General features: G+C 41.3%; 1 protein-coding gene across 2 annotated transcripts in view; it reads left to right on the top strand.

Moving 5' to 3' along the window:
• The first annotated feature begins 5,927 nt into the window (after positions 1-5,927).
• Positions 5,928-25,722, top strand: part of midn (midnolin) — a 32,743-nt gene continuing 12,948 nt past the window's right edge. The window contains exons 1-4 of one of the 2 annotated variants that reach the window (XM_057840916.1): positions 5,928-6,299; positions 7,612-7,840; positions 9,593-9,677; positions 9,771-9,833. In XM_057840916.1, the coding sequence (XP_057696899.1) occupies positions 6,227-6,299; positions 7,612-7,840; positions 9,593-9,677; positions 9,771-9,833 (450 nt within the window). In that variant the 5' untranslated portion in view covers positions 5,928-6,226. Of the gene's footprint in view, positions 6,300-7,611; positions 7,841-9,589; positions 9,678-9,770; positions 9,834-25,722 lie in introns of both variants that reach the window. The other variant, XM_057840915.1, reaches the window with a different exon arrangement.

Below are 25,722 nucleotides of genomic sequence, written 5' to 3'. Positions count from 1 at the left end.
AGCCCTTCCCAGTTCAAATGATTTGACGTCTATTGCTGTCAATGGTAGTAATACAATTATTAAAATCGTTTTTAATTTAGTATAATTGCATATAGCAGGGGTCCCCAAACTACGGCCCGCGGGCCGGATACGGCCTGCCTCCACATTTGGTCCGGCCCCCTGAACAATACCAGAGAGCATTTAGATTTTTTTTTTTTCCCCCAGTAGTATTATTTATTTCCTGGCTTTTTTTCTGTGAAGAATCCAGAGAGGGTTATTTGGTTATTATCTATTTAGCGAGAGCGAGTGGATAGTGAGTGGAAGGGGATAGTGAACCTACACCGGTGTCCACGAGTCACTTTTTCCTCCTTTCACTGCCTGCGGTTCGTTCCTCAAGCTGCCGTCCTGTTTAGTGGCAATCCAAGTGTTGTGTGTGAATGAGAGAGGTCGGTACAGTATATTGCAGAAGTGTGCCTTGGCAGTGCATAAACACGTTTGGCAGATGAGTTACCTGCTTAGGGTCCCTTGTTTTTGTTAGCCGTCACGAGCTAACCACTAGCCGCCGTGTGCTAACCATTAGCCGCTAGCGCTAATAGCTAATGCTGATCGTTGGCCGCTTTGGCTACATGGTGGAGGCTGAATTTTGTTTGTTGCCAATTCATTTATCGGAATTGTTAGTTATTTTCCTGCTTAATGTGTATGGTCATTATTGTGAATGATTAGCATTGTATGCATTATGTAAGCAGTGTATTTCATTTATATTATATTTAATAATATAAAACTTAACTAAAACTTCATTTTCAGCAGATTGGACTATTGCAACAGTATATTTACGGGTCTTGATAAAAAATCAGTCAGGAAGCTGCAGCTGGTACAGAATGCTGCAGCCAGAGTCCTCACAAATACAAGGAAGCTGGACCACATTACACCGGTTTTGAAATCGCTACACTGGCTTCCAGTGAGTCAAAAGATAGGCTATAAAATACTACTGCTCGTCTACAAAACACTTAATGGCCTTGGACCAAAATACATGCTTGACTTGTTAGATTCCTATGAGAAATCTAGACCCCTAACGTCGTCTGGAATGGGTCTTCTGCATATTCCAAGAACAAGAACCAAGCAGGGTGAGGCAGCATTTAGTTATTATGCTCCTCACCTCTGGAACAAGTTACCTGAACGTCTGAAGTATGCTCAAACTGTTAGCTCTTTTAAATCAGGGCTAAAAACGCTTTTGTTTAGCACTGCATATACATAACTGGCTATATATTTCAATCTACCTGCTTTCTATTCCTCTTGTGCTTATCTCTATTGCTGATTTCAATTATTATTAGTAGTAGTAGTTTTTGTTATATTTTTGTTTTATTTTTATTTATTTATTTTTATTCTATTTGTGATTAAATGCGATCTTTTGTCTATGTTTTTACGTTGTATTGATTTAAATGTTTTTATGAGCTTCATGTGATGTAAAGAACTTTGAATTGCCTTGTGTTGAATTGTGCTATATAAATAAATTTGCCTTGCCTTGCCTTAATGTTGTTCCTGTTAATTTAGATATGTTTATAATACAGTATATGTTTATAGGTTATATATATTATATTACTGACATGTTATATGCTTATCTTGTATACAAAGAAACCACAATACAACTAAATAAATCTCATACTCCTCTCATCATCATTAAAGGAAACAAATAAATCCCGAACGTCCCCTGTTGATTCTCTGATCGGAGTCACAACTCCATAGCGTTGCCAGCTTTATACCACACACCCACAGAGGGATCCCCAGTCAAATTAACCCTCTTTTTCAGTTATTATTATTCATTATTATTATTATTATTTTTATTTACTTTTGTTCCGTGAAGAATCCAAACTGAATTACAAACTGACCCCGGCCCCTCATCAGAGAAGGGAAAAGTTATGTGGCCCCCACAGGAAAAAGTTTGGGGACCCCTGGCATACAGGAACAGCAAAAATACTGCACAGGACCCTCAAGTTTCCAGGCCTTTGGTAGAGGACCCGAGCTTGAGATGGACAGCCACCCACCCTACCAGGGGGAGATAGGATATATACTGTACAGTAAGGAGCAGAAGTATTTGCACCGCAGGTGATTTTGCAAATTCACCCACTTAGAAATTAGGTAGAGGTTGAAATTTCAATCATAGATGCATTTCCACTCATAGAGACATCTAAAAAAAATCCAGAACTCATACTGTATGATTTTAAAAATAATTTATTTGTAATTTACTGTGGTTTGTAAGTATTTGTACCCCTGAGAATCAGTAATAAATATGACACTTACAGAGTTGTCAGTCTACCTTAAAAACAGTTTGAGTCACAGTCAACAGTTTGTTTGAGTTCAATATTGTCACCTGTGCACCACACAGTCAATCATAATCCAACTGCTACCATGGGCAAGACCAGAGAGCTTTCGAATGACACCAGAGAAAAAACTTGTTGAGCTTCACAAAGCTGGAAAAGGCTGTGGGACAATTGGAAAGCAGATTGGTGAGAATTAATCAACAGTTGCATCAATTGTTAGAAAATGGAAAAGGCTAAACGTGATTGATAATCTACCTCGGGCAGGGGCTCCATGTAAAATCTCTCCTCGTGGGGCATCACTCTTGATGAGAAAAGTGAGGGCTCAGCCTAGAACTACACGGCAGGAGCTGTTCAATGACCTGAAGAGAGCTGGATGCACAGTTTCAGTAGAACACTACGGTGCAATGGTGTAAAATCATGCATTGCTTGGAGGGTTCCCCTGTTGAAGCCAGTACATGTGAAGGCCTGTCTGAAGTTTGCCAGGGACCATCTGAATGATGCAGAGGGGTCATGGGAGAAAATCCTGTGGTCATATGAGACCAAAGATGAACTTTTTGGTGCAAACTTTACTCGTGTTGTGTGTGGAGGAAAAACAAGGATGAATACAATTCTCACTGTATAAATATATGTTGAGCCGCTTGTCCTAACTACTGCAGTAGGAGGTTACACCAGTGCTTAATTTGTAAATCATAAGGTGCCGGAACGCAAAGTACATATGACAGCACAGAGATGACGAGACGGGCACAAGTCCCGGAACATACGCAAAAAATGGTGCTGAAAACAACACGCAAATGCCATGCTGTGGGACTTACAAACCTCAATTTCAGATAATATCCATGGTATAAATGTTATCACAACAATTTACAATTATTTAGGCTATACTCTGCACAGCACGAGCAATTGCCCATATAACAAGAGGTGGGGTTTACAGTACACAGTCAGCAATTAGTTTCTCAACAGGTCTAACTTGTAAAACATTTAAAAAAAAAAATCTGAGATTACAATGCGAGTTTCATCCCCTCCCTCTTCTCTGGCCCCAAAGTTCCCACTGCCTTACAAACTGTGCAGCCGAAACCCGAATTTACCGTAAGGGTACTGGCCTGTTGCTCTGGCTGTTGGTGGTACACCTGGCTGACTGCTTGCGCTGAAGCTGGCCCCCAGCCTGGGCGGCGCTGAATCTGACTAGCTGCTGCCACGGTAGCAGCCTCCTGCCCCAGCTTGGCTGGCTGTCAGTGAATCTGGCTAGCTGCTGCGGCGCTAGCCTCCTGCTGCACCCGGTCCTGCCCGTTAGCATGATCGCTGCAGCTGCCCTCATTGCCGGTTGTTACTTTTCTTACTCGTTTTGGACCAACTTCCTTCTTTTTGAAAAAAGACAGTAAATGCAACTGTCTTTTTGGCATGTTGAAATACCGTTTGATCCTGGCTGCTTGCTTCCCAGATGCCGCATATGTCCAAAGTTTTTTTTTTTTAATGTCAGGACTCAGGAGCGTGATTTGTTGGTCCAGCTTTTTAGTGCATCAACAAATCTCAGACTCTTTCAAATGACATTAATTTTTTATAAACAACATGCAATTCTTGGGATTTGTTCTGTAAATAAGTTTATGCATATTTTTATTTTATTTTATACATTTTTAAAACCATTTTTATTTTACTATTATTATCTATATACAAGAGGTGCCGGATCTGCCCAAAAAAGGCCCGGAACATAGGGAGGCCAAAATCGAGGTGCCGGATCTTGTTCCAGCAGGATCCGGCACAAATTAACCCCTGGGGTACACCGTGAATCAGTTGTCCGCCAATCGCCGGGCACAAGGAGACGAACAACCATTCATGCACGCACTCACACCTAGGGACACTTTGGAGCATCTAATTAGCCAACCACGCATGTTTTTGGGATGCGGGAGGAAACCAGAGCACTCGGAGGATACCCACGCAGGCACATGGAGAACACTCAAAGTCCACACAGGCAGGCCAGAGCCCAGGACTGAAACCGTAATCTCAGAACTGTGACGCGGAATTGCTAACCACTCTTCCACCATGTCGCCAAGTGTGTATATTAATAGAATGTTAATTAAAAAAAAATAAATAAATGAATATAAACAGTCTCTCCCACTCAAAATTGATTGGACGTCTAGCACCGTAAAAGCATAAGCGGATTTTAAGGGGGGGCCAGGCTCCCCTGGTGGCCGAAAAGTGTCATTGCATGAAATTGACTTTCCGATATATATATATATATATATATATATATATATATATATATATATATATATATAAAGCAATAAAACTGCAACAAAAATGAATGAAATGAACCAAAAAATATATTTTTAGAATGGGTCAAAATTATTTTTCGAATAGATCATGTGACTGGCACCTTAGACAGTCATTTGCTTTGCATATGATCCCCCCCCCCCCAAAAAAAAAAAAAAATTTAGGGGAGGGCAATTTCATTTTTCAAATGTTTTTTTCAATTTAACTGAAAATATTTTTTTGGATTGAAGCAACTTTTTGTGGTGGGACTGAATGATTTAGATTCAAATGCCCTACCCATAATATGGCCCAAACACAAAAAGGATTGCTTCAATCAAAGAAAACTTTTTCAATGAAAAATTAAGTGCTCAAATGCAAATTTTTCAATCTCAAATATTTTTTCGCATTCAAAAACGTTTTGTATGATTGAAATTTTTCTTTTTTATGATTGAAGTGATTTTTATTTTTGAAAATATATATATTTTTGAAGCAACTTATTTTTTGATTGAATAATAAAGACAAAAACGTCCTAGCCAAAATGTGGCCCAAACACATATCAAAATTACTTCAATCAAAAAAGTTAAGTAAAACTTAGCTCCAATAAAAAAAAAGAAAAGAAAAAAACAATCAAGGATAAATAGCTTTCACATGCATTTTTTTGAGTTTCAAATTTATTTTTGCAAACACATATTTTTTATTTTTATTTTTTTGGGGGGGGATTGAAGCGACTTTTTTTGATTGAAAATATATATTTTGATTGAAGAAACTTTTTTTTAATTGAATAATAAAGACACAAGTCTACCTCCATATGGCTCCGCCCAGGGGATACAATTTTTGACTAGGGTAACTACATTGGCTCGACACTGGCGGGCGAACCATATTCAATGGATGACGATCTTGGCGAAAAGTATTGTCTAAGCAGCCTGATTTAGAATTCCCCTCACGAATGATGGCAAACAAAACGCTCATTGTCAACTTATTATTTTAAATATTCTTGTAAGTTAATTTTATTGCTGACACTGTGTTTCGGATCATCATCAACATGTTGTGCCCCCCCGACCCAAAAGTCAAACTCCGCCTATGCATAAAAGGTTATTTTATCTTCTGTGCTAAGATACTTTTATTTTTACTCAAGTTTTGCTTTCAGTTGGTTTTTCAAGAAAAAATCCTGGATATGACGACTTTGTTTACAAGTATACCTTGTATCCAAGGGGTGTGGTTTGTCACCTGCGCCGGTGACGTCACTGCCCACTTGAAAGACCGGCACATTGACTTATTTCTTTAGCTCTTAAGGTCGTACTGAAACGAGCCTGTAATCCACTGGTGTTCTTTTCAATAATTGTGTGCGGGTTTGACGCAAAGTAACTCTGTGATTTCTTTGAAAATTACTTCATTATTTTGGAACGTTCTTTCCCAACGTTTTGCGGCAATAGAAGCCAAGTTGCCTTTCGGGGACGAGACGACCTTTAGACGAACAATCCCATTATTGACATCACATCCGAGAAGAGGCTCTTTAAGAGGCGGCTCACCGGCTCCTTGACTTTCTTGAGGCCGACAGAGAGCCACTGCTCCCCGGATAACGAATCAGCAACTAACGGAAGTTATTTTTCAACCACCTTGTGGATATTTCCTTTCATTCAACTTCTTTTTGGGAATTCTCTAGACTTCGGTTTCTACCTTACATGCCAAAACTGGGGGAACAAATAGGACCTTTTACTTCCACGCGAAGCTTCGCGGTTCACGCCACGGTTATCGGTGAGTACACTACACTTATATTTTAATTTATGAATTATTTAAAAAAAAAAAAAATAGTCGAAATTCCCGAAAAAAAGAAGAAAAAAAAACATTACAGAGGCCAGTGGCTTGTCGTATTGATTTGTAGTGAAGGATCAATAATAAAGCATGTTGTCAAGGGAGTGCCATGTAAATTGTGTTGTACGTTATTAACTTCACCGCACGGCTGGTATCGACCGAGTGGAGAATGTCAGGCTATTACTGTAAAACAAAATATCTCATTAGTCGGCACCTAATGTTAATTGAAGCGAAATAACTTGTTCGTCGTTGTAGTGTTATGGTAGTCACTACCAACCAACCACCTGGGAAACAAATATTATACTTTCGTTTTTAATTCAAAATGTCAAAACAATAGCATTCTTAATTTAATTTTGGTTCTCTTTGGGATATTCGACTAATATTCTTTTTTTTTTTTTTTACATATATATTTGCTATTGTGAAATATCATGAGTCACCTACTGGTGTTGATAGTGAACGTCTCCTAGGTGACCACTGGGGGGCGACCGAGATCTTTTAATTTGGAAGGAATGCTAACCTTTTAATTTGCGAAGCTGTCATTCAAATACAGTACTTAATTTTTATTTACAGTAAAAATTGCATTCATGTGTATGATGGAAACGTATACATATAGAGTGTTTCTTATTCCATGAATTAAAATATAGTATTATTTAAATTAATTACTTTACTACTTTAAGCTTGAAAAGGATTATAGAACTATAATAATAGCATAGAGATAACCAATATAATGAATCTGCATTTAAAAAAACTAATTTTGGTCTGAATGTGGTGAAATTTGAGCTTTTTGCTCCACATTCGCTTCTTCTGAGCTGTCATTTATTATGAATGGCTTTTAACTAACTCGCCCTCCACGTGGGTGTACACCTCGCCCTCCTATTTGCTGGTCCTGGCCGAGCGGTCTCGCCATTGGTCCGCCGTGCAGGGGGTTTGGCTTAAGATCCGACGCTGGATCTTTGGGATACTTTTTGTATGCGCTACGCGGTTCATTGTCGCTGATGTTTCATGGGAGCTTGCGTGGCACGAGTCAAGCACCAACGTGTCGTCGCCGTGCGTCCAAGCTGAAAGCGTACTTGAACACAGAGTGGAATATACGTGCTTTTGTTTGGCGTGGACGAGGCTTCTCTTTTGCGGTATTCGCCCATCCATGTAGCATTTAGCTGCGGGGACTCTCTTGCCACGGATCGGCTCCCTCCACGTCCACCCCTTCGTCAACTCCATCCCCCTCGTTCATCTTCCACCTCCACGTGACCCACAGGTTATCGGATGGACCAGCATCCTAGCGCCCGGAGCTGCACCAGCCGCGGGGCTTCGTCCTGCGAGGCCGTCCCAGCCGAGCCCTCCATGAACCTGCACATCCACTCCACTACCGGCACTCGCTTCGAGCTCTCGCTGCCCCAGGAGGAGACCGTGGACGGGCTGAAGAGGAGGCTCTCGCAGCGACTTAAAGTACCCAAAGAGAGGCTCGCGTTGCTGCATAAAGAAACGTGAGTGAAATATCCATCTATCAATTATCTACTTTTCAGTTTAATACATGCTTAATCATGACAAATCAATCGTTTCGTCTTAGAAGTATTTTTATATAGCATGTAGAGTACTATAATCTGGCTGCAGACATAATATACCTATAAATCGCGGGCCTGTCTTGCAATTTAAAATCAAATAAAATCTTGAACTGTTATTAAATGAACAGATGCACATACATGCATTCGATCATTGGCTCTTCTTTTTAGTACGACCTTAAAGACAGCTAAACCCATATTTAGCGGTTGTAATGCATCTAAACTTGCACTGCATGTATGCCTGACTGACACTGTCAATTAGTTTAAATGTTATTTATGGAAAGCCCCTTGAGATGAGTTTTCAAAGGGGCATGACATGGAAAGAAATACAGCATAATACAGTTATAAAAACGGAGATTCGTGTAAACTGTCAAATTTTAATAATATCACAGATACTACTACATTGCATAACTGCACGAAGGCATTTACATTGGACGTAGAAGAAAAATGTCAAAAATCAAAAGCAACTGCTTGTTTGTTTCCCCTTCATCTTATTCTGAAAGGTATTCCGGTAACAATGTGTTTATTATCGTGCTGGCAAGTCAGTGTGAGCAATTCAGCTCTCGGTATGATGCAGTGCAGTCATACAACCACATATCTTTAAGTTAGGGTTTTATAATATATTTAGACATGTATTATATACGAAAGTGAGCATAAGGGAAGATTGTGCAGGTGTAACCAACGTTATGGCAGTCGTGTCGCAATTATACACAGGGGACGCGTCGGTCACAGGGAGGATATTGATGGGACGGTGAATTGATTAATCCCTCCCACCTTCTATACAGGGAGGCCAGAATGAATTAATGCTTGTGTTGTGACTCATGAACATCAATTCATTTTTATATAGTTCTGTAAATTTGTTTTTTCAGGGTGATTCATGCTCATTTCGGTGTCAGAATTTCTGGGTGTGGGGTGTCCATCGCTGTAGCTCGAAAGGGTGGGCGCTGCCTGGAGGGGAATTGTAGTGGCTTTTCTCATTATAAGTGAAGCGAGACCCATAATGCTGCAGTATTAGGCAGTGGCTAAATGAATGGATGAAGGCCAGGTTAAGTGGGGTTTAACAAATGCAAAATGTAAGTAGGGGGGCTTAAAAGATGCAAACAGTATGTATTGTTTTTCTGGCTTTACTCAACTTTGCTCATTGTAATTACATCAACCTTTAAAACCTGCCTGCCCCCAACCATCTTTTATAAAATCCCCTCCTACCCGTGTAACAGCAGACCAGCTTGGGAGTCGGGGCCACGGATCTTTTGTTCATTCACGGGGTGATATTTGGGTCACGCCAGCTTTTCACTCAGCAGCCCATCGCTAGCGTCGCTGTGTCAGTCATGTGCATTGCGTCACATCAAATGCGCAGGAAAGCACCCTTTTAATGCAGGGTTTTAAGTTATTTCATTGATAATTGAGCAGATTCTTAATGATAAATGGCTCTCCTCAGTGCAACATACAATCTCAAGTGCCGCCAACTATCCACGCTGAGCAATTGTCAGAGCCTTGCTCTACTTGAAATTGAAATATGACAGCAAGATCAATACTTCCCCTTCACCCTCGGCTCTTTTTTCAAACTAGTTTTGAAGTTGGCGCGCCCCCGCGGCTGGAGGCTGTTTGTGTGTGTGTGTTTGAGAAGTATTGTCAGCACAGTCTAATGATCTTGTTCTTCCCTCAATCCCGTAGCAGACTAAGTTCAGGCAAACTCCAGGATCTTGGCGTGTCCGATGGGAGCAAGTTAACACTCGTACCGACCGTCGAAGCAGGATTAATGGTGAGGCCAGCTTGCTTATCCATCTGTTTGAGCATATGTCATTGATTTGTTACTTTTTTCTAAATATTTTTCTTGTTTTTTTCTCTCTCTCAGTCTCAAGCGTCAAGACCCGAGCAGTCAGTAATGCAAGCCTTGGAGAGCTTAACCGAAACTCAGGTAAGAAGTGGGCCTGCTGAATATACATGGCTTTTTAGGCTTGGTCCTGGTTAGGTTACTTTTTCAAAGGGAACGAAATGAGATAGCTACCATCGTTTTGTTTGTCTTGAGTTTCTACAGTGTATGAAGTGTGTTAGTATAACACAACACGCTGGCTCAACACCAGAATGTTTAAATCTTAATGTAAATTAGAACGCACAATATAATAATTACAGTGATGACCTGTATGTGCCAATTTTGCTCAACTGCTACTTAAATGTCTCAAATATGCCATTTGTCATCATACCTCAGAACCCTGGTAAACTGAAGCGCCCCCATACTGTGCATAAACCAATGGTAACCTAATTATCAAGTAGAATTTATGACAATACACATGAACTAAGAAGTTGTAAATTGACATGCAGCCTCAGGGGCCACGGACTCGAGTTTGGGAACCGTTGCTACAGTGCACCAAAAAATAACTGCGCATTTTAACTCGTTTGCTGCATTAACATGGTCGTTCACTGTCAGTCCTCCCAGGAAAAATGCATCGGACGTCTTGCGCTGTCAATGGCAGTGAATGTGTTAAGAGGACATAGTGAGTCACGCAGTCTGGAGCATTTCATTTGTTGACTCATTACTTTTAGTTACTTAACCAAAACCCGATTCGTACCTTTGTAACATTGAACAGATGTCTTGTCAACAAAACTAATCTGCACTGAAGGATCAGCTGCAATTATATCAGACTAAAGACAACCAGTCTGAAAGAATGCTTTGACTACTGTCTTGTTTGTGAGAAGGGCAGCTTTGTCACTCCAGCAATGCAGTAGAGATCGGATGAGCGGCTGAAGGACAAGCCTCTTTCACTTGTCTTAATCTCCGCCTCTTAAACAAGCCTAGCGAAAGACGTGAAGATAAAAAAGGGAGCGACACCCTCCTGTATCCTAGTAACATCTGTGGTTTACATGGGGAAATGCCAACACTTCTACCTCTGCGGTGATGCTTTCATGTAACAGTCACATGCGCAGGCAAGTTTCCAGGAAGTGTGCTAGGGCCTCATTCGCTCATAAACTTGAGCGCTGGCTTGTCAGATAAATGGCAGCTTCCTTAAAGCCAGTTGTGCGGAGGTGAGCCCAGACATCCCGCACCCCAAGCGAAGCCGCGGCCTCAGGTTCCATAGAATACTGATACATCTTTTTGGCCGTTATGACTCAAACTCGTAGATCGATGGCCACAGCCAAGCGACCAAGACACGCACCCAGACGACTGTGTGACGTACAAGGCGTGCTCAGCGACTTCCTATTGCAGCATTGTGTAACTGCAACATGCATGCAGTCTCCTCTGTTGATTTTAAAACCGGAGCAGACGACTATGCTTAATAGTTAAGTCCTGCTTTAATATTAGGCAAAAGTACAATAACTTGCGGCATTGCGCCTATTTCACAAAGCTGTCCGGTGACATCAGAGTGAATTTTGGCCTGACTTTGCTCCCTGGTGTGAACTTTGTTGGCCGTGGTGAGCGTGTGAACTCGTAGCACCGAAGAAGTCGATGACTTCATACGAGTAGGTGTGTGTCAGCGGATGGGAGCTTGCACTTTAGAGCAGTAGTTGGCTGCCTACAAGCACTTCATTTTTGCATTTTTACTGTCAGTTGGTGTGTCTACTGAGAATTTTCTTCACTCTTGTATTTACTCCCGAGTTTGCCTCTTTGACTCATTGCTAGGGATGGGAATTGATAGGATTTTTACGATTCCAATTCCATTATCGATATTGCTTAATGATTCGATTCTTTATCGATTCTCTTATCGATTCTAATTTGGGGAAAAAGAAGAACAAACGTTTTGGTTGGCATCGCGTTTGTTTAATCAGAAGTCACAACCTTACAAACTCACAATGAGGTCAAAAGAGTCCCAAACCCTCAATGTTAACTGTGGCAATATGTGGCAAATACACAAGAATGTGTAACATTTTACTGAAACATTTTTCTAATAGAAATAAAAAATATTGGTATATACTGGCATATTGGTCGTATTCCCTCCCGACGCAGTTATCTCCACCTTGCAATGACCAGGCATGAAAATGCGTCAGGGGTTAAAAAGGTGACAAGGATGTGTAGGAAATATGTTCCGGTAGGACTGTCCCAAACGACTAATTTTCTACCGATTAGTCAGCCGACTATTTTTACAATTAGTCGACTAATAAAAAAAAAAAATATATATATATATATATATATATTTTTTTTTACTAATTTAGCAATGACATTTTTGTTGACGCTTATTAATTCACGAAAACATTTTGGAACACTTAAATTCTTTATTGATGTACAAATAAACATGTAAATGACAATAATTAATCACACATAAACAATGAGGTCAAATGCTCATAGCATTAACTAGTGCAAAAGTAAACAGATTCAGAACACTGACTTAGCCTTTCCAACATTATTCAAAACAATTCATAAAAAAATCTAGCATTATTATTATAGTATACTACTATATATAATAGCATTATAATAATTATAACACTCATTGCCAATCATATTTTTCAAAAAAGGGTCTCATTTTAAAGCTATTCTTAGTGTAGAATCTGAATTCTGTAGTATTATAGTATTTTCATATTATAGTATTAATTCTTAAGTATGTTGGATTAACTCCAAAAATCGTTATTTGTATGAACGTGGAATGCTTTTATTTTGAAAGATACACAGAAAGTACGTTCGCTAAACCGCTAACAGCTTCACACTCCGCAAAAAAAATCACTTTTCTTCATTGCTTGTGGTGTCACTGTCACTCGTAGTTTTTTTTTTTTCCTTTTTTCTCAATTTTTTTGTTTGCAAATGATGTTAACCAGCGATTTTTCATGTTTGTAGTCTGACCTTTTAACCGCAAGTTTGCGTTATGGAAAAGACGGCCAAAGTTTTATAGCAGGCTAAAGGAGGTTGTCTGTTTTTTTCCCCATTAGTCTCAATGTAGCAATGCTAACGCTTACAGTGTTTGATATACACGTGTTTCCTTATTTTGTATGTAACTGTAAGTCTACGGCGTTTTGATTACTAATAAACGTCTGTGAAATGAACTGAGTCTAATAGTCATCTACACACACACACAAATGTATGCATGCACTCACGCATTGATAAAACGCAGCCGTGAAAATTATCACCCTCATTTTTATTTGTCTTGCGACAAATGGACTCATTTCATATCGCGACAGGCTTAGCAACTTTGATAAAACATGTCGTTAGTTAGTTAGATGGAATTACGACCCCCCTCTTAAAAATGTTCTCCTCGGATCTACACAATTCAAGTATGTCATCCTCTTTGACTTCAAAATGGCGAATTTAGCTGAAAGGTGAGTGATTTTCATGCCTGAATGACTGCAAGTCGCTTTGTTGTTATTTTTCCTCGTGAAGTAAAGAGCGTTTGAATTTACGTGTTGTCATTGTTATGTTTACGGCTGCAATGCTCGTGCTAAATCATCTTAACCTTTCATTTTCACACTCTTTCCTGGTGAAGTGTAGCCAAACTTTGGAGCGAGTGGGTCTTGGCGCCATGCTAGTTTGATGCGTCCAGGATGTGTTTGGACATCAAGACACGTCACGTCACGTGATGACGCAGTACGCGTCTTTAGGAATCATTAAAGGGATCGTTAAGGCTTTTTCATTGTGATGTCGAGGCCTCGAAACACTAGGAACCGGTTCGGAATTGGAATCTGATTTCGATTCCCATCCCTACTCATTACTTGTCATGCATCTGTGCCTTTCTCTGAAATTTCTTTGGCTACGTTACTGCTGTACTCATCCTGATTGCAAAACTAATCACACTTGCGCAGTCTGGGTCAATGCGGTCAGCTTCATAGCTGGGTAAAAGGTTACAATAAAGGCAATCGGCTGCTTTAGTGTGTTTTTACCCAAAGAAATTGATTCTGTTTTATAATTCATGAAGTGGAACGAGACGATATAGATCGTAGAGAGATTTGATTGGTAAATAGAAACACCAAGGCTTTTTCTCATTTGACCCCACCTCCTCTTCCACTTTAATGCTGGGGCTATCAAAAATCAATCAATGCACTTAGCTCTTAAAAGTGTCTGACACGATAACTGATACGATCATGCGCCCAAATATAGCCTCAGGGAAAATGTGTGCTTGTATTTGGGGGAGTTTGGTGCAGGGTTAGCTGTTGTAGCCCCAGATGCTATCCTATAAACCCTCCCCATTCGCAGTTTAGTAAATAACCATCTCTTGTATATTTGTGGCGATACGGTGTATACAGGTATTTATTAACTCAAGATTCATAACTGAAGTGAGCGAGATAATAAAAATGGAATTCAAACCCAGCCGTTATTGAAATGAGTTGGGGCTCTCCCAAGCAGCTATCAATTAAAAGCACTCTCCGCCTCAGTTTGACCGTGATGACAAGGACAATCCCGGCCGCCTTTAATTCCTGCTCTGCCACCTCACTAGAGACTCTCTGCATGACATCTAAGTGGCATTAAGCCCCAGCCTACTGACAGCCCATCAAAGCACAGCACTAAAGCAAAGCTACTCTCATCAACCTTATACAGTTTAGTGTGTACGTCTTACATATGCACATCCTGGAAGAACAGCAGCATGGAACGGATATTTTTTAAGAGGATTCCTACTCTGAGACTGAGAAGAAGTCTCTTAGGGAAATGAAAGACGAACAGTGAAAATGGAATAATCACAATTTTGGGTTATTCGTTGGCAGTCACGTCCTCTCTCCAACTATTGATCTTGGCGTTTGACAGAAAGAGAAGGATTATATATCCCTTCTCAGCACACAGGGGACTATTTGCTCATTGATGCACATTGATGCTGGAATAAAACCCAACCAGGCAGGCATCACCCTTACCATCCCCCCGTTACACTTCCCCCTCATGCAACCACTTCTTTGTTCCCATCTTAAAGCACCGAACCTGACCAACAAACCAACCCTTCAAGGCGTCAGGATGATGTTTAGAGTAGAGCTCCCTACACACATGATTGACTTTCATCTCCACGCATCCGTTGGCAGACCTCACCATCTTCCCCAATCAATGGCTCTGCTGCGAATTGACAAATTTCCCCTTGAACGCTAACAGATTGCTTTGGAAGGAGGCAGTGTTTTTGCCATTGCTGGCATCCGCGGAGAGTATGCCGTTACATAGCTGACCCCTCAAACACCCCCCCCAGTGTACACACTTGCTGTCCTTGCACACATTTCTCGTTCTTGCGTACTTCCTCCTCCACAAGGAGTGACGTATCATTCACATTGCCATTGGGTCTCTGTACAGAGTGTTGCAAACTAGAGTGATCTGAAAGTCTCAAGACACACCTTTGGAGTCAACCTCACCTCATTTTGTTTGCTATGTTTGATCATAGAAGATCTGCCTGAGTAGAATGTAGGACAGTTGTGTGCATACAGTGGGGAGAACAAGTATTTGATACACTGCCAATCCTTTGGCAGTGTATCAAATACTTGTTCTCCTCACTGTATGTGTATCTCTTTTCAAAGGCTAATGTTTTTCTTTCCAGTCATCCACCTTATCTGGATGCTAGTTAATAAGGGTGTAACGGTACATGTATTTGTATTGAACCGTTCCGGTACGTGGTGCTCTGTTCGGAACGAAGGCGTACCGAACGAGTTTCTGACGTAATGTAACCCTTAGTTTTCAAGGCTGTGAGTCGATCGAGTTACAGTTTCTTTGTGTAGATTATATTTACTCTGTCTTCTCTACTATAATGAGGACCAACACGGTAGGACAGTATATAACCCAGTAACGTCAACTGCGCGTTAACGTGGCCTCCGCGAGAACGCAGTGAAACTCGGGCGTTAAAGTCAATCAGCCAATGCACACCAGTCGCAGCTCAGCCGTGTGTAGCACGCGAAAAGAACGGCAGAGTTTATTATTTGACACGAGACGCGACCCTCCTGCGTCAATACTACTACCGGTAGCTAGGATCGGGCAGACCGGAAGTCACTCGAGTAAAAATACGGTGGATCCGGTCGATTTTCAAACTAATATGCAATCGTAACCCACTTTTTGAGTCCATCAGATCTCTTGAGTGGTAGATCGGGGCACAGTTGACTTGTCTTTGTTGATTCACTGCTGTCTTCTCTGCTATAATAATAACCAACACGGCCCCATGTTCAATACAAAACCCTCCTACCACAACAAAACAAGTAGGAACTAATATTCACATTGGAACTAAAGTTATACAACATAAAATATTAGAGATGTGATCGGGTCCGATCACGTCATTTTCAAAGTATCGGAATCTGCAAAAAAAATATCGGCCATGCCTTTTTTTAATATATACTGTATATATATTTTTAATTAAATCATTTTCTAATTGTATTTAACGTTACAGACATAATATGTTTCACTCTTCCAGAGTCTTTAATTTAGGCTTAAGGTTGGGTTATCTAATTTATCCTAATAACGGCGGTAATTAGTTTTTTAAAAAATGTATCACGTTAAAATATTTAACGCAATTAATGCATGCGCGCCGTTAATGGCGCCGTTTTACCTATATAGAGAGATAAAAGGCAGCGTAAAATTAGTGGAGTGAATTTTGGTAGCCTCTGGAGCCTTTTTTTAATTGGCTAAAACTTTACGATCCCTCTCCCCACAATTAGAAATATCATGGGAAGCAATGTGGGGAAGCAAGGTGGCAATTGATCTTTATCTTAACACCTTATGTTATTTGCCAACGCAGAGAAGATATATCAATTGGTAGCACTACGCACAGTCATGGTTCCACTTCCCATCATGCATTTGGGCATGACTACAGTATCATTTACTGAAAGCTCAACAAATACACTAGATGGCAATATTTAGTCACAATATACAAAGTGACAAGTCTTTCTATTCGTGGATCCCTCTCACAGAAAGAATGTTAATAACGTAAATGCCATCTTGAGGATTTATTGTCATAATAAACAAATACAGTATTTATGTACTGTATGTTGAATGTATATATTCGTCCGAGTTTTATTCATTTTTTTCTTAATGCATTGCCAAAATGTATATGATCGGGAAAAATTATCGGGAATGATTGGAATTGAATCGGGAGCAGAAAAAAAGCAATTGGATCGGGAAAAATCGGGATTGGCAGATACTCAAACTAAAACGATCAGGATCGGATCGGGAGCAAAAAAACATGATCGGAACAACTCTATAAAATATACAATGTAAATGAATACTACATCACATTTGTAAAATATAAGCACATAATAAAATAAATAATAGCCCATTTAAATAAAATTAATTGAAATGAGCTAAAACACCTGTAATTAAATAATAAGATCCTGCTTACACAATTAAATTTATTAATTTTTGTGTGGCGCTTTAACTTGAGAAAATCCACCAATAAAGCTTTTGAAAACCGTTCATAAGAAAAAAAAAAATTAATTGGGGCATTTCATTTGCAAAATACATGTTAAAATCTTTGTCATTGGGATTGCTTTTCTCTTTAGCACAGGACTTCTTGTTTCTTCTTTCTTTCAGAAAGACAGCTGACCAATATGCGGGGTCTGAAAGGCAAATTGTTGTTGGCCTATTATCTTTAAATACCCGCTACTTTTTGAGCAGACAGCACAAAAGTGTGTAATAAACAACTAACACATTTATATTTTGCATTTTGTTTTTTTACTGTACCGAAAATGAACCGAACCGTGACCTCAAAACCGAGGTACGTACCGAACCGAGATTTTTATGTACCGTTACACCCCTAGTGCATATGTGTATCTCTTTTCAAAGGCTCATGTTTTTCTTTCCAGTCATCCACCTTATCTGGATGCTAGTTAATCGGCTGCATTGACACCACTGGAAATCATCATAATTGGATTTAGGAGGTGGGAGTGCCAGGAAACTGAAGAATGACTCAATGTATCGGTCAATAGCATGCCCTCACCACCACGATTCAAAATCTAGACTTTTTTTTTTTCATCTTAATGGAGGTCTTTTCTCTCAGAATGGTAATTTGCCTTTTTGTTACCTAAACGTGAATTAAAATTGAGATAAAAGACAATGCTATAATAATGGCGAGGCCCCTCTGAACCGCTGCTGATGTAAATAGCGGCCTTGGAAATGGCGTTAATAAGATGATCACACAGCCTTTTTGCACCTGTGTAATCCCCTTTGTGATGTATTAATGCACAGCAGGATAAAAGGGGGAGGGAGGTGGGGGTAGTCAAGGTGTATTTGCAGGGGATTCTGTTCATTGTGCTTGGGCCACCATCCTAGTTCATCCGGTCCCGCGTACGGCGGCGAGAACAATTTCTTCATTTTCAAGAGTCGTGACCACCATTGTTTTCGTATTCCCGCGGTGACACTGAGCTTTTGTGATTCAAGTAGCAGACGTCGTGACCGGTGGGGCTGCCAGTGGGCGGACGGAGACGGGGAAAATCACGCGTGATGGCCACTATTAAGTCTAATGAGGACAATTATATTGCAATGTCAAAGGAATTTGTGAAATCAAAAGTTGCTTGCTAAAACCCAACAAGGTCATTCTCTGGGTTCACTCTAAAATTGGGCAAGAAAATGTTTTGCATGTTAGTCTGGGCAGGCGTTGGTACATTGGCATTATTTTCAACATTATGTAAATGTTTTGACAGTTGTTGTCATGGTTCCATGAAACTTTTCAGTACATGTACTAGTTCTCACTGGGTTGTTGTCATGTAAACGTAGCCTCCATATGTCATACTGTGCCAACCAATGAGAGCCAGTCTTTTCATATTGAGGCTGCTCCAGTTTCTGCTTGGCTTGAGCCGAGACCACAAGGAGTGGCTTTAGAGGGAACTTAATTTCATCGTTCTGAATGTTATTTCCTGGCCGTCTCTGTTTCATATCAGGCAGTATTACTCATGCCAGTCTTCCTAATGGGGTCTTTGAAGAGCCCCCGGCTGCTTTTAGGATTTAGGGCATGATGCAAGTCATTGATTGCCCCCTCCACGTTCTTTCTTCTTTTGAAAGCACGTTATTGCATCTTTAGCTGGTACGTGTCTGCTAGAAGACTGTCAATAGCGTCCTGGCGCGATCAAACTCTCTCAGTCGATAAGCGGGTTAATAAAAATGGCTTCGACAGGTGAGCGGCTTCGTCGAAACAGGAATATGGCTGCGGGGGACAGCTAGCCCTGTCCTCTTCTCTGCACCCTCCAGTCCCACCCTCCAAGCCTCTATCCTCTTTTCTCCGGCACAAAGCTGCTCAGTTGTTCATGAATGTCAGCTAGGCGCTGCCAGCTCCCTCCGTCTTCTTCCCCTCCCTCCCACCTCCTCGTTCCTTATCTCCGCTGCCGTACTTCGCTTAGTGTGCAAAGGAAGAACGACTGCAAATGAGTTCCTTGAACCACAGGGACCCCAATAAATAAAACTGTCAGCCAGAGATGTCGAAAGAAAAAAAGAGGGAAGGAGCCAGAGGCACATCCTCACTGAATATTTCATCACCCACCACCACCACCACCAATACTCCCTGACACCCTGCCCCCACCGCCCGCATCCGCCAACCCCCTTCTCTCACCATCTTCTCTCAACCCCTCCTCCTCCTCTCACTGCCCCTTATCATGCTCTTCCCCCATTCCTGCATGGCAACCACAGCCTCCTACTAAACAAAATACCAACACCTGAATCCGACAGCACTGTTGTATTTGAAGAAGAAGAACGGCTTCTTCATTAACACCACCCACCCCTAGCTAATCACGCGTGTGTCGTCTTCAGCAAAAAGACAACTTGTTCCTCCCTATTTCATGCCACGCAGTCGCTGCATGTGAAAGGAAACAATGTGAGGCTGGCTTCAAGTGAGGCCCCTCCGCTATGCTCGTTTTGAGTCTCTCATAACAAACCACTACAGAAGTTGCTTTTGTAAAGCTTTGGAATTCAAGTGTGCTGCAAGGAGCACCAGTGGGGGGAAATAAAGGTTGCAGAGAGGAGCAGTAGTAGGAGGAGGAGGGTTCCAGACATGCCTAGAAGCCTCTCTTTTGTTTGCCTGTGATGTTCCAGAAAGCTCTATCTGCTGTTTGTCCTGACGTCAATGGTAGCCAGCCACATTGGCTCTCTTGGCTGAGCTCCTGAGAGCAGACAGGCATGTTTGGACTGGAGCTGAGCTGCTATAGCTGAGACCTCTGGGAATCATTCACTAGCCAGCTCGACAGTACACCCCCCCTTACCTCATCACCTCACCACACACACACACACACACACACACACACACACACACACACACACACACACACACACACACACACACACACATTTAAAAGACACACTCCCCTTGTTTCCCTCTCACAGTCTATGTCCGTCTGGAAGGGGCTTGTTGCTACACGATTGCTCTCGCCAATGTGGCCGCCGGCAAGCAGACTGTGCTGTATCATCATCCACCACCCCCGCCCCTTCCCCCTCAGGAAACGGGGCCCCATTTCAGGTGTTCCACTCGACAGGGCCCCCCTCCATATTGCCTGTGGTCCTCAAGATGTTCCTTACCAGGCTCCTCATTCGTGTCTCGATCTGAATTCCGCACCTGAATGTTTACTTGGCTATGTTCTGTAGAGGCTTGTGAAATTTCCGATTCTGAGATTGGTCGCGATTCGGCCGTGGAAGATACGAGAACGATTCACAAAAATGCAAATTCCGATTATTGAATTTTACCAGGTAAAGCAGACCTGAAACACAGTCAGCGCAGTCTTCACGACGCAATGAGGAATGGACCGAGAGTAAATATGTTCAACTCATGCCGCTAGATAAAGATAAAACAAAACAAAAAAAAAAAAAACAATACCTGACTGCGGCCGACAGCTGCTTCAAACAATAGAGGCAGTCGGACATCCGGGAATTTATTGACGTCACCAGCCACAACAAAGCATCGCCATATTGACAATGGGGTAAAAGATGAGTCACTTATAATAGAAATGCATTGAACTTTCGTCTTATTTGCTGTCTTTTTTCCGTCGGAAAAGAGTTCGGAGCCGCATTTGAAGTTCTTCATTCTTCCACGTGAGAAAAAAAGGAGAAACAAATGGCTGAGCGCAATTAATCGAGAAACAGTAAAAGAAGACTGTTCTGTGGACTATTTTCGCCTGTGGGAACCTAAATCCAAGCACATTTACGTTTGCAGTCGACATTTTATTACTGGTGAGTTTAATCGATTATTTTTTGCCCCAATTAGCTGCTACGATTCAATAGACTAGGCAGTGGTTATTTTTACCTTAACCGGCAACTCGCAAAGTGTTTTTTTTCTTTTGCCGTGAACTGCTCTGACTAGTCAATCAGTATGTTATTGGCATAGTGGGAATTGGTTATTTTGCCGTGACGTGTTGACGGCTAAATAAAGCTTGGAGGCGAATTACCGGTGACGGCAGAAATAATCACTTCGTATATACTACCAATTTTCTCAGTTCCACACAGTACATATTCCACGTAAATGATAGGGGTCAACTTACTGGGTGACTTAATGAGGTAGTTGTAGATGTTTCCGAACTCCACTGCAGGCCATTCCTTTGTTTATCCAGCTATCAGCTGCGACTTTGTATTGGCAACTTTGTACGCCAATAAATGCTCATTTTAAATTGCATCGCCTCCTCGCGTCTGTCGGCAGTGACTTGTGATAATAGTAAGCCACGTTTAAGATGTTTTTAGGAAAAAGGACGCAAAACACACCTGAAATATATGAATTTCAGACGTTTGTCTATGGAATGTTTAGCTGTGCGTACCCCCTTCACAAAATGGCGACACGTTGCTAAGCTAGGTGACGTCATCGTGACATCACGCCGACTTCCTCCATGCCCAGTTGCTAGTTGCTACAAACATACGGCCACATACGGCTATAGCAGATATCACATATATGTAGAATTAGATGCAAAATGACAGACGGCGCCGGTAGAACATGTAAAAAGAACTAGATGCAAAATGACAGACTTGCCGTTTAGTAGTTGCCACGTTGTTAGCAGCCGCCATCTTAAAGCAGTAGACTTCTCTAGAAGGCTCTGTTGTAGCGAACCTAATTAACTTTTTATCTAAAATACTCCTAAATCGGCAAGATCTTAACTTGAATCCATCTTTAAATGATGAAACAGTTTTAAAACTTTGACATGTCGAAAGAAGACAGAAGGGAAATTATGGAATAACGGGAGAATTTTAACAACTTTAACGGTTGATTCGCATCATTAAATTAATTTAATGTAATTTAAAGCATAAGAAAGAAGAATAGGAAGAAACAGGTTGTGCCCAGGTTTTATTGGCAAGATTCAGCGGAAAAGAATTCTTTATGGCCAGCCAAAAATGGCATTTCAGTGATTGTTATTCGGTAAATCATTGATTTGACTTTTTAAATTACGCGTGCATTATTTTTGCAGATACAGTATTCCAGAGATACCGTAATACTGTTTGGTTAAAGTGAGCAACAGTTTTTCTTCAAGAGGAAACTACCAATCTGGCCCGAGAAGCATTTTATGGCATCTTTTTAGCAAGAAACCTTTTTTAATTGCTAGTCATTGACAACACACACACCCTTTCAATTTTTCACGCTCCAAGGGAATACAATGTAACAAGGTCTAACAACAAATTATAAGATTATTTGATAAGAACTGACAGAGTGATAATAGTCTGATCATGTTAAAATCTTAATTGTGCCAAAAGCACCACCTGGGAAAATCAGTGGAAGAGGAATTGCACTTTTATTTAATAGAGATAAAATGCACTTAACAAATTATAATGTTGTATGCGGAGGTAATTTGGTCTTATCTGACACACGTGTTATACATAGAAGGTTTGTGATATAATCCTACTGTACCTGTAAGTCCTGTACAAACAAGCCAGGCCACAGCAGGGTGGAGCTTGTAGTGATGATGCAAGATGAGAGACTTCTCACAAGCGCCCCACCCAATCTTCCAACCTTCCTCACCAGCTTTGACAGCTATCCCCCAACCTCCAACCAGTGCTTTTGTAATTGACTTAGTGTTTTTGTCCAGCAATACTCGTTCTCTTGACAGCTGCCAGTCAGATTCCCAACACCACCATACCCGCCCTCACTCCTGGGATTGCACCTTCCTCGAATTTGCGCCTTTTCTGTTATGCCCTTCCCAAGACCCTTCTAATGCACCGCCCAACCCTGCTTTTACACCCATCCTCAGGCCTGCTGGGTTTGTCGTCTTACCACAACAGTGTAATCATGGTGGGTGTGGACTGTAACAACAAGACCCTGATAGACTGCGTTTACACTCCCAAAGTGCTAAGTTTGTGTTTATCCAAAAGCCTCCCTTGTATGCTGATTGTAGGCTTTTATTTAATGTTTATGTGCGTCTGTGAGATCATCCTTATCTTTTCACCTGCCTGTCCTTATTTTTTGTTGCATGCCAATACCAATGTGAAAAGGTCACCCTGGCAATGGAGGCAGGTGACGGTTGATAGAGAAGTAAATAAGCAGCCCTGGAGAGAGGAGTGATTGAAGGCAGAGCCTGCTGATTCACAAGGTTAACCGTCGGCCAACATCTTAGAAGCGCGCTCGAAAGTCTTTGCCGAGTGACACCTTTGCTCTTTTTTTTTTTTTTTCTTAAATGCCTCTTTCATAAAGGACAGAATTGACGCACCAGTGTCCATAAAAGACACGGCATTTATTGACTTTGCTTGTCATGCACAGTCAAATAATGAAAGATGTTTTTGCAACTATGGGCACTTACTAGGGGTGTAACGGTACACAAAAATCTCGGTTCGGTACATAACTCGGTTTTGAGGTCACGGTTAGGTTCATTTTCAGTACAGTAAGAAAACAAAATGCAAAATATAAATATGCTAGTTGTTTATTACACACCTTTGTGCTTTCAACAATAGGAACATTAGCCTATACAAAGCTAAAATTCTGCTCAAAAAGTAGCGGGTATTTAAAGATAATCCAACAACAATTTGCCAGTCAGACCCCGCGTACTGGTCAGCTTTCTTTCTGAAAGAAAGAAGAAAAAAGAAGTCCTGTGCTAAAGAGAAAAGGAATCCCAATGAGAAAGATATTAACATGTATTTTACAAATGAAATGCCTCAGTGAACCTTTTTTTTTTTCTTACGAACGGTTTTCAAAAGCTTTATTGGTGGATTTTCTCAAGTTAAAGCGCCGCACAGAAATTAATAAATTTAATTGTGTAAACAGGATCTGCGTATTATTCTTATTATTTAATTACAGGTGTTTTAGCTCATTTCAATTTATTTTATTTTATTTATTTTGGGCTATTATTTTATTATGTGTTTATATTTTACAAATGTGATGTAGTATTCATTTCTGTTGTATATTTTATGTTGTATAACTTTAGCTCCTACAGTATGTGAATATTAGGTCCTACTTGTTTTGTTGTGGTAGGAGGGTTTTGTATTGAACACTGGGCCATGTTGGTTATTATTATGGCAGAGAAGACAGCAGTAAATCAACAAAGACAATTCAAATGTGCCCCGATCTACCACTCAAGAGATCTGATGGACTCAAAAAGTGGGTTACGATTGCATATTAGTTTGAAAATCGACGGGATCCACCGTATTTTTACACGAGTGACTTCCGGGCTGCCCGATCCTAGCTATCGTTAGTATTATTGACGCAGGAGGGTCGTGTCTCGCGTCAAATAATAAACTCTGCCGTTCTTTTCGTGTGCGTTGTGTTGAGCAGCTTCTGGGATGCGTCTAACACGGGGCCACACTGCGACTGGTGTGCATTGGCTGATTGACTTTAACGCCCGCATTTCACTGCGTTCTCGCGGCGGCCACGTTTTAGCGCCGTTGATGTTTCTGGGTTATACTGTCCTACCGTGTTGGTCCTCATTATAGTAGAGAAGACGGAGTAAATATAATCTACACAAAGAAACTGTAACTCGATCGACTCACAGCCTCGAAAAGTAAGGGTTACATTACGTCAGAAACTCGTTCGGTACGCCACCCTTCCGAACCGAGCACCACGTACCGAAACGGTTCAATACAAATACATGTACCGTTACACGCTTAGCACTTACCACAACCATTAGATTAGATGAGTTCATTGGGGATGGCGTGGCTCAGTGGTCAAGTGGTTGTCCCCCAACCCAGAGGTTGTGGGTTTGATTCTCTGCCCTGATGAACTCACCTAAGTATCCTTGAGCAAGATACTGAACCCCACATTGCTCCTGGTGCTGTGTCACCAGTAGGTGGATGGTGATGTAGTGTAAAGCGCTTTGAGCGCCTTGAAAGGTGGAAAAGTGCTATACAAGTATAACACCATTTACCATTGTCACAGTTAAAACGTCATACCCTTTTTCCACCTTTTTTGAAAACTGCCTTCTCGGCTTAAATTGCATTGGTGCCATTTAGGCAGAGTGTTGTCCTAGGAGGGAGAATATGACTGTTAAAATGTGTGCTTATGCTTTTCAGCTATGCTCATGTTTCTCCATTCTCATCTGCCTTCCTGTTTCCCCCTGCAAAAAGCACCGTCCTTTCTGCCCTACCAGCCACCTATTTGTGACTGCTAAGGCTTGAAGCTTTTTGCCCTCTGAGTGACTCTAGCTCTAAAATATAGTCACATGCACACGTGGTTTTAGCAACAAGTGACAAAAAGATGCGGCAAAGTCACATGCAAGCAAAGGCCAGGACAACAAAACTCTTGTTGTTTAATGCCAATCCTTTAGCCAAGTTGTGACAAGTCAGCTGTGTCTATGTGGAATTCCATTCAGGCCACCGTTGGTTCAGTCAAAAGCTCTCTCCACACATACATGCCCATTTGGCCTATCTTACTGTTGTGAGTGCTCAAAAAATGGGCATCCCTTCCAGATCCACCTTAGACAATTGTCCATTCTTTTGCGTGCGAGGCGGGCGGGGTGTATTTCCTGGACGCTGGACGGATTTTTTCAGGCTGTAAGCCAGAGAGAAGGGTGGCTTTTGTCCCTGCACTGAATGACACTGCTGACTAAGAACG

This window comes from Corythoichthys intestinalis, chromosome 7, assembly GCF_030265065.1.
Source record: "Corythoichthys intestinalis isolate RoL2023-P3 chromosome 7, ASM3026506v1, whole genome shotgun sequence".
Taxonomy (NCBI): Eukaryota; Metazoa; Chordata; class Actinopteri; order Syngnathiformes; family Syngnathidae; genus Corythoichthys; species Corythoichthys intestinalis.
The sequence above is the reverse complement of the archived record's forward strand: the minus strand, read 5'-3'. Positions and strand labels throughout refer to the sequence as shown.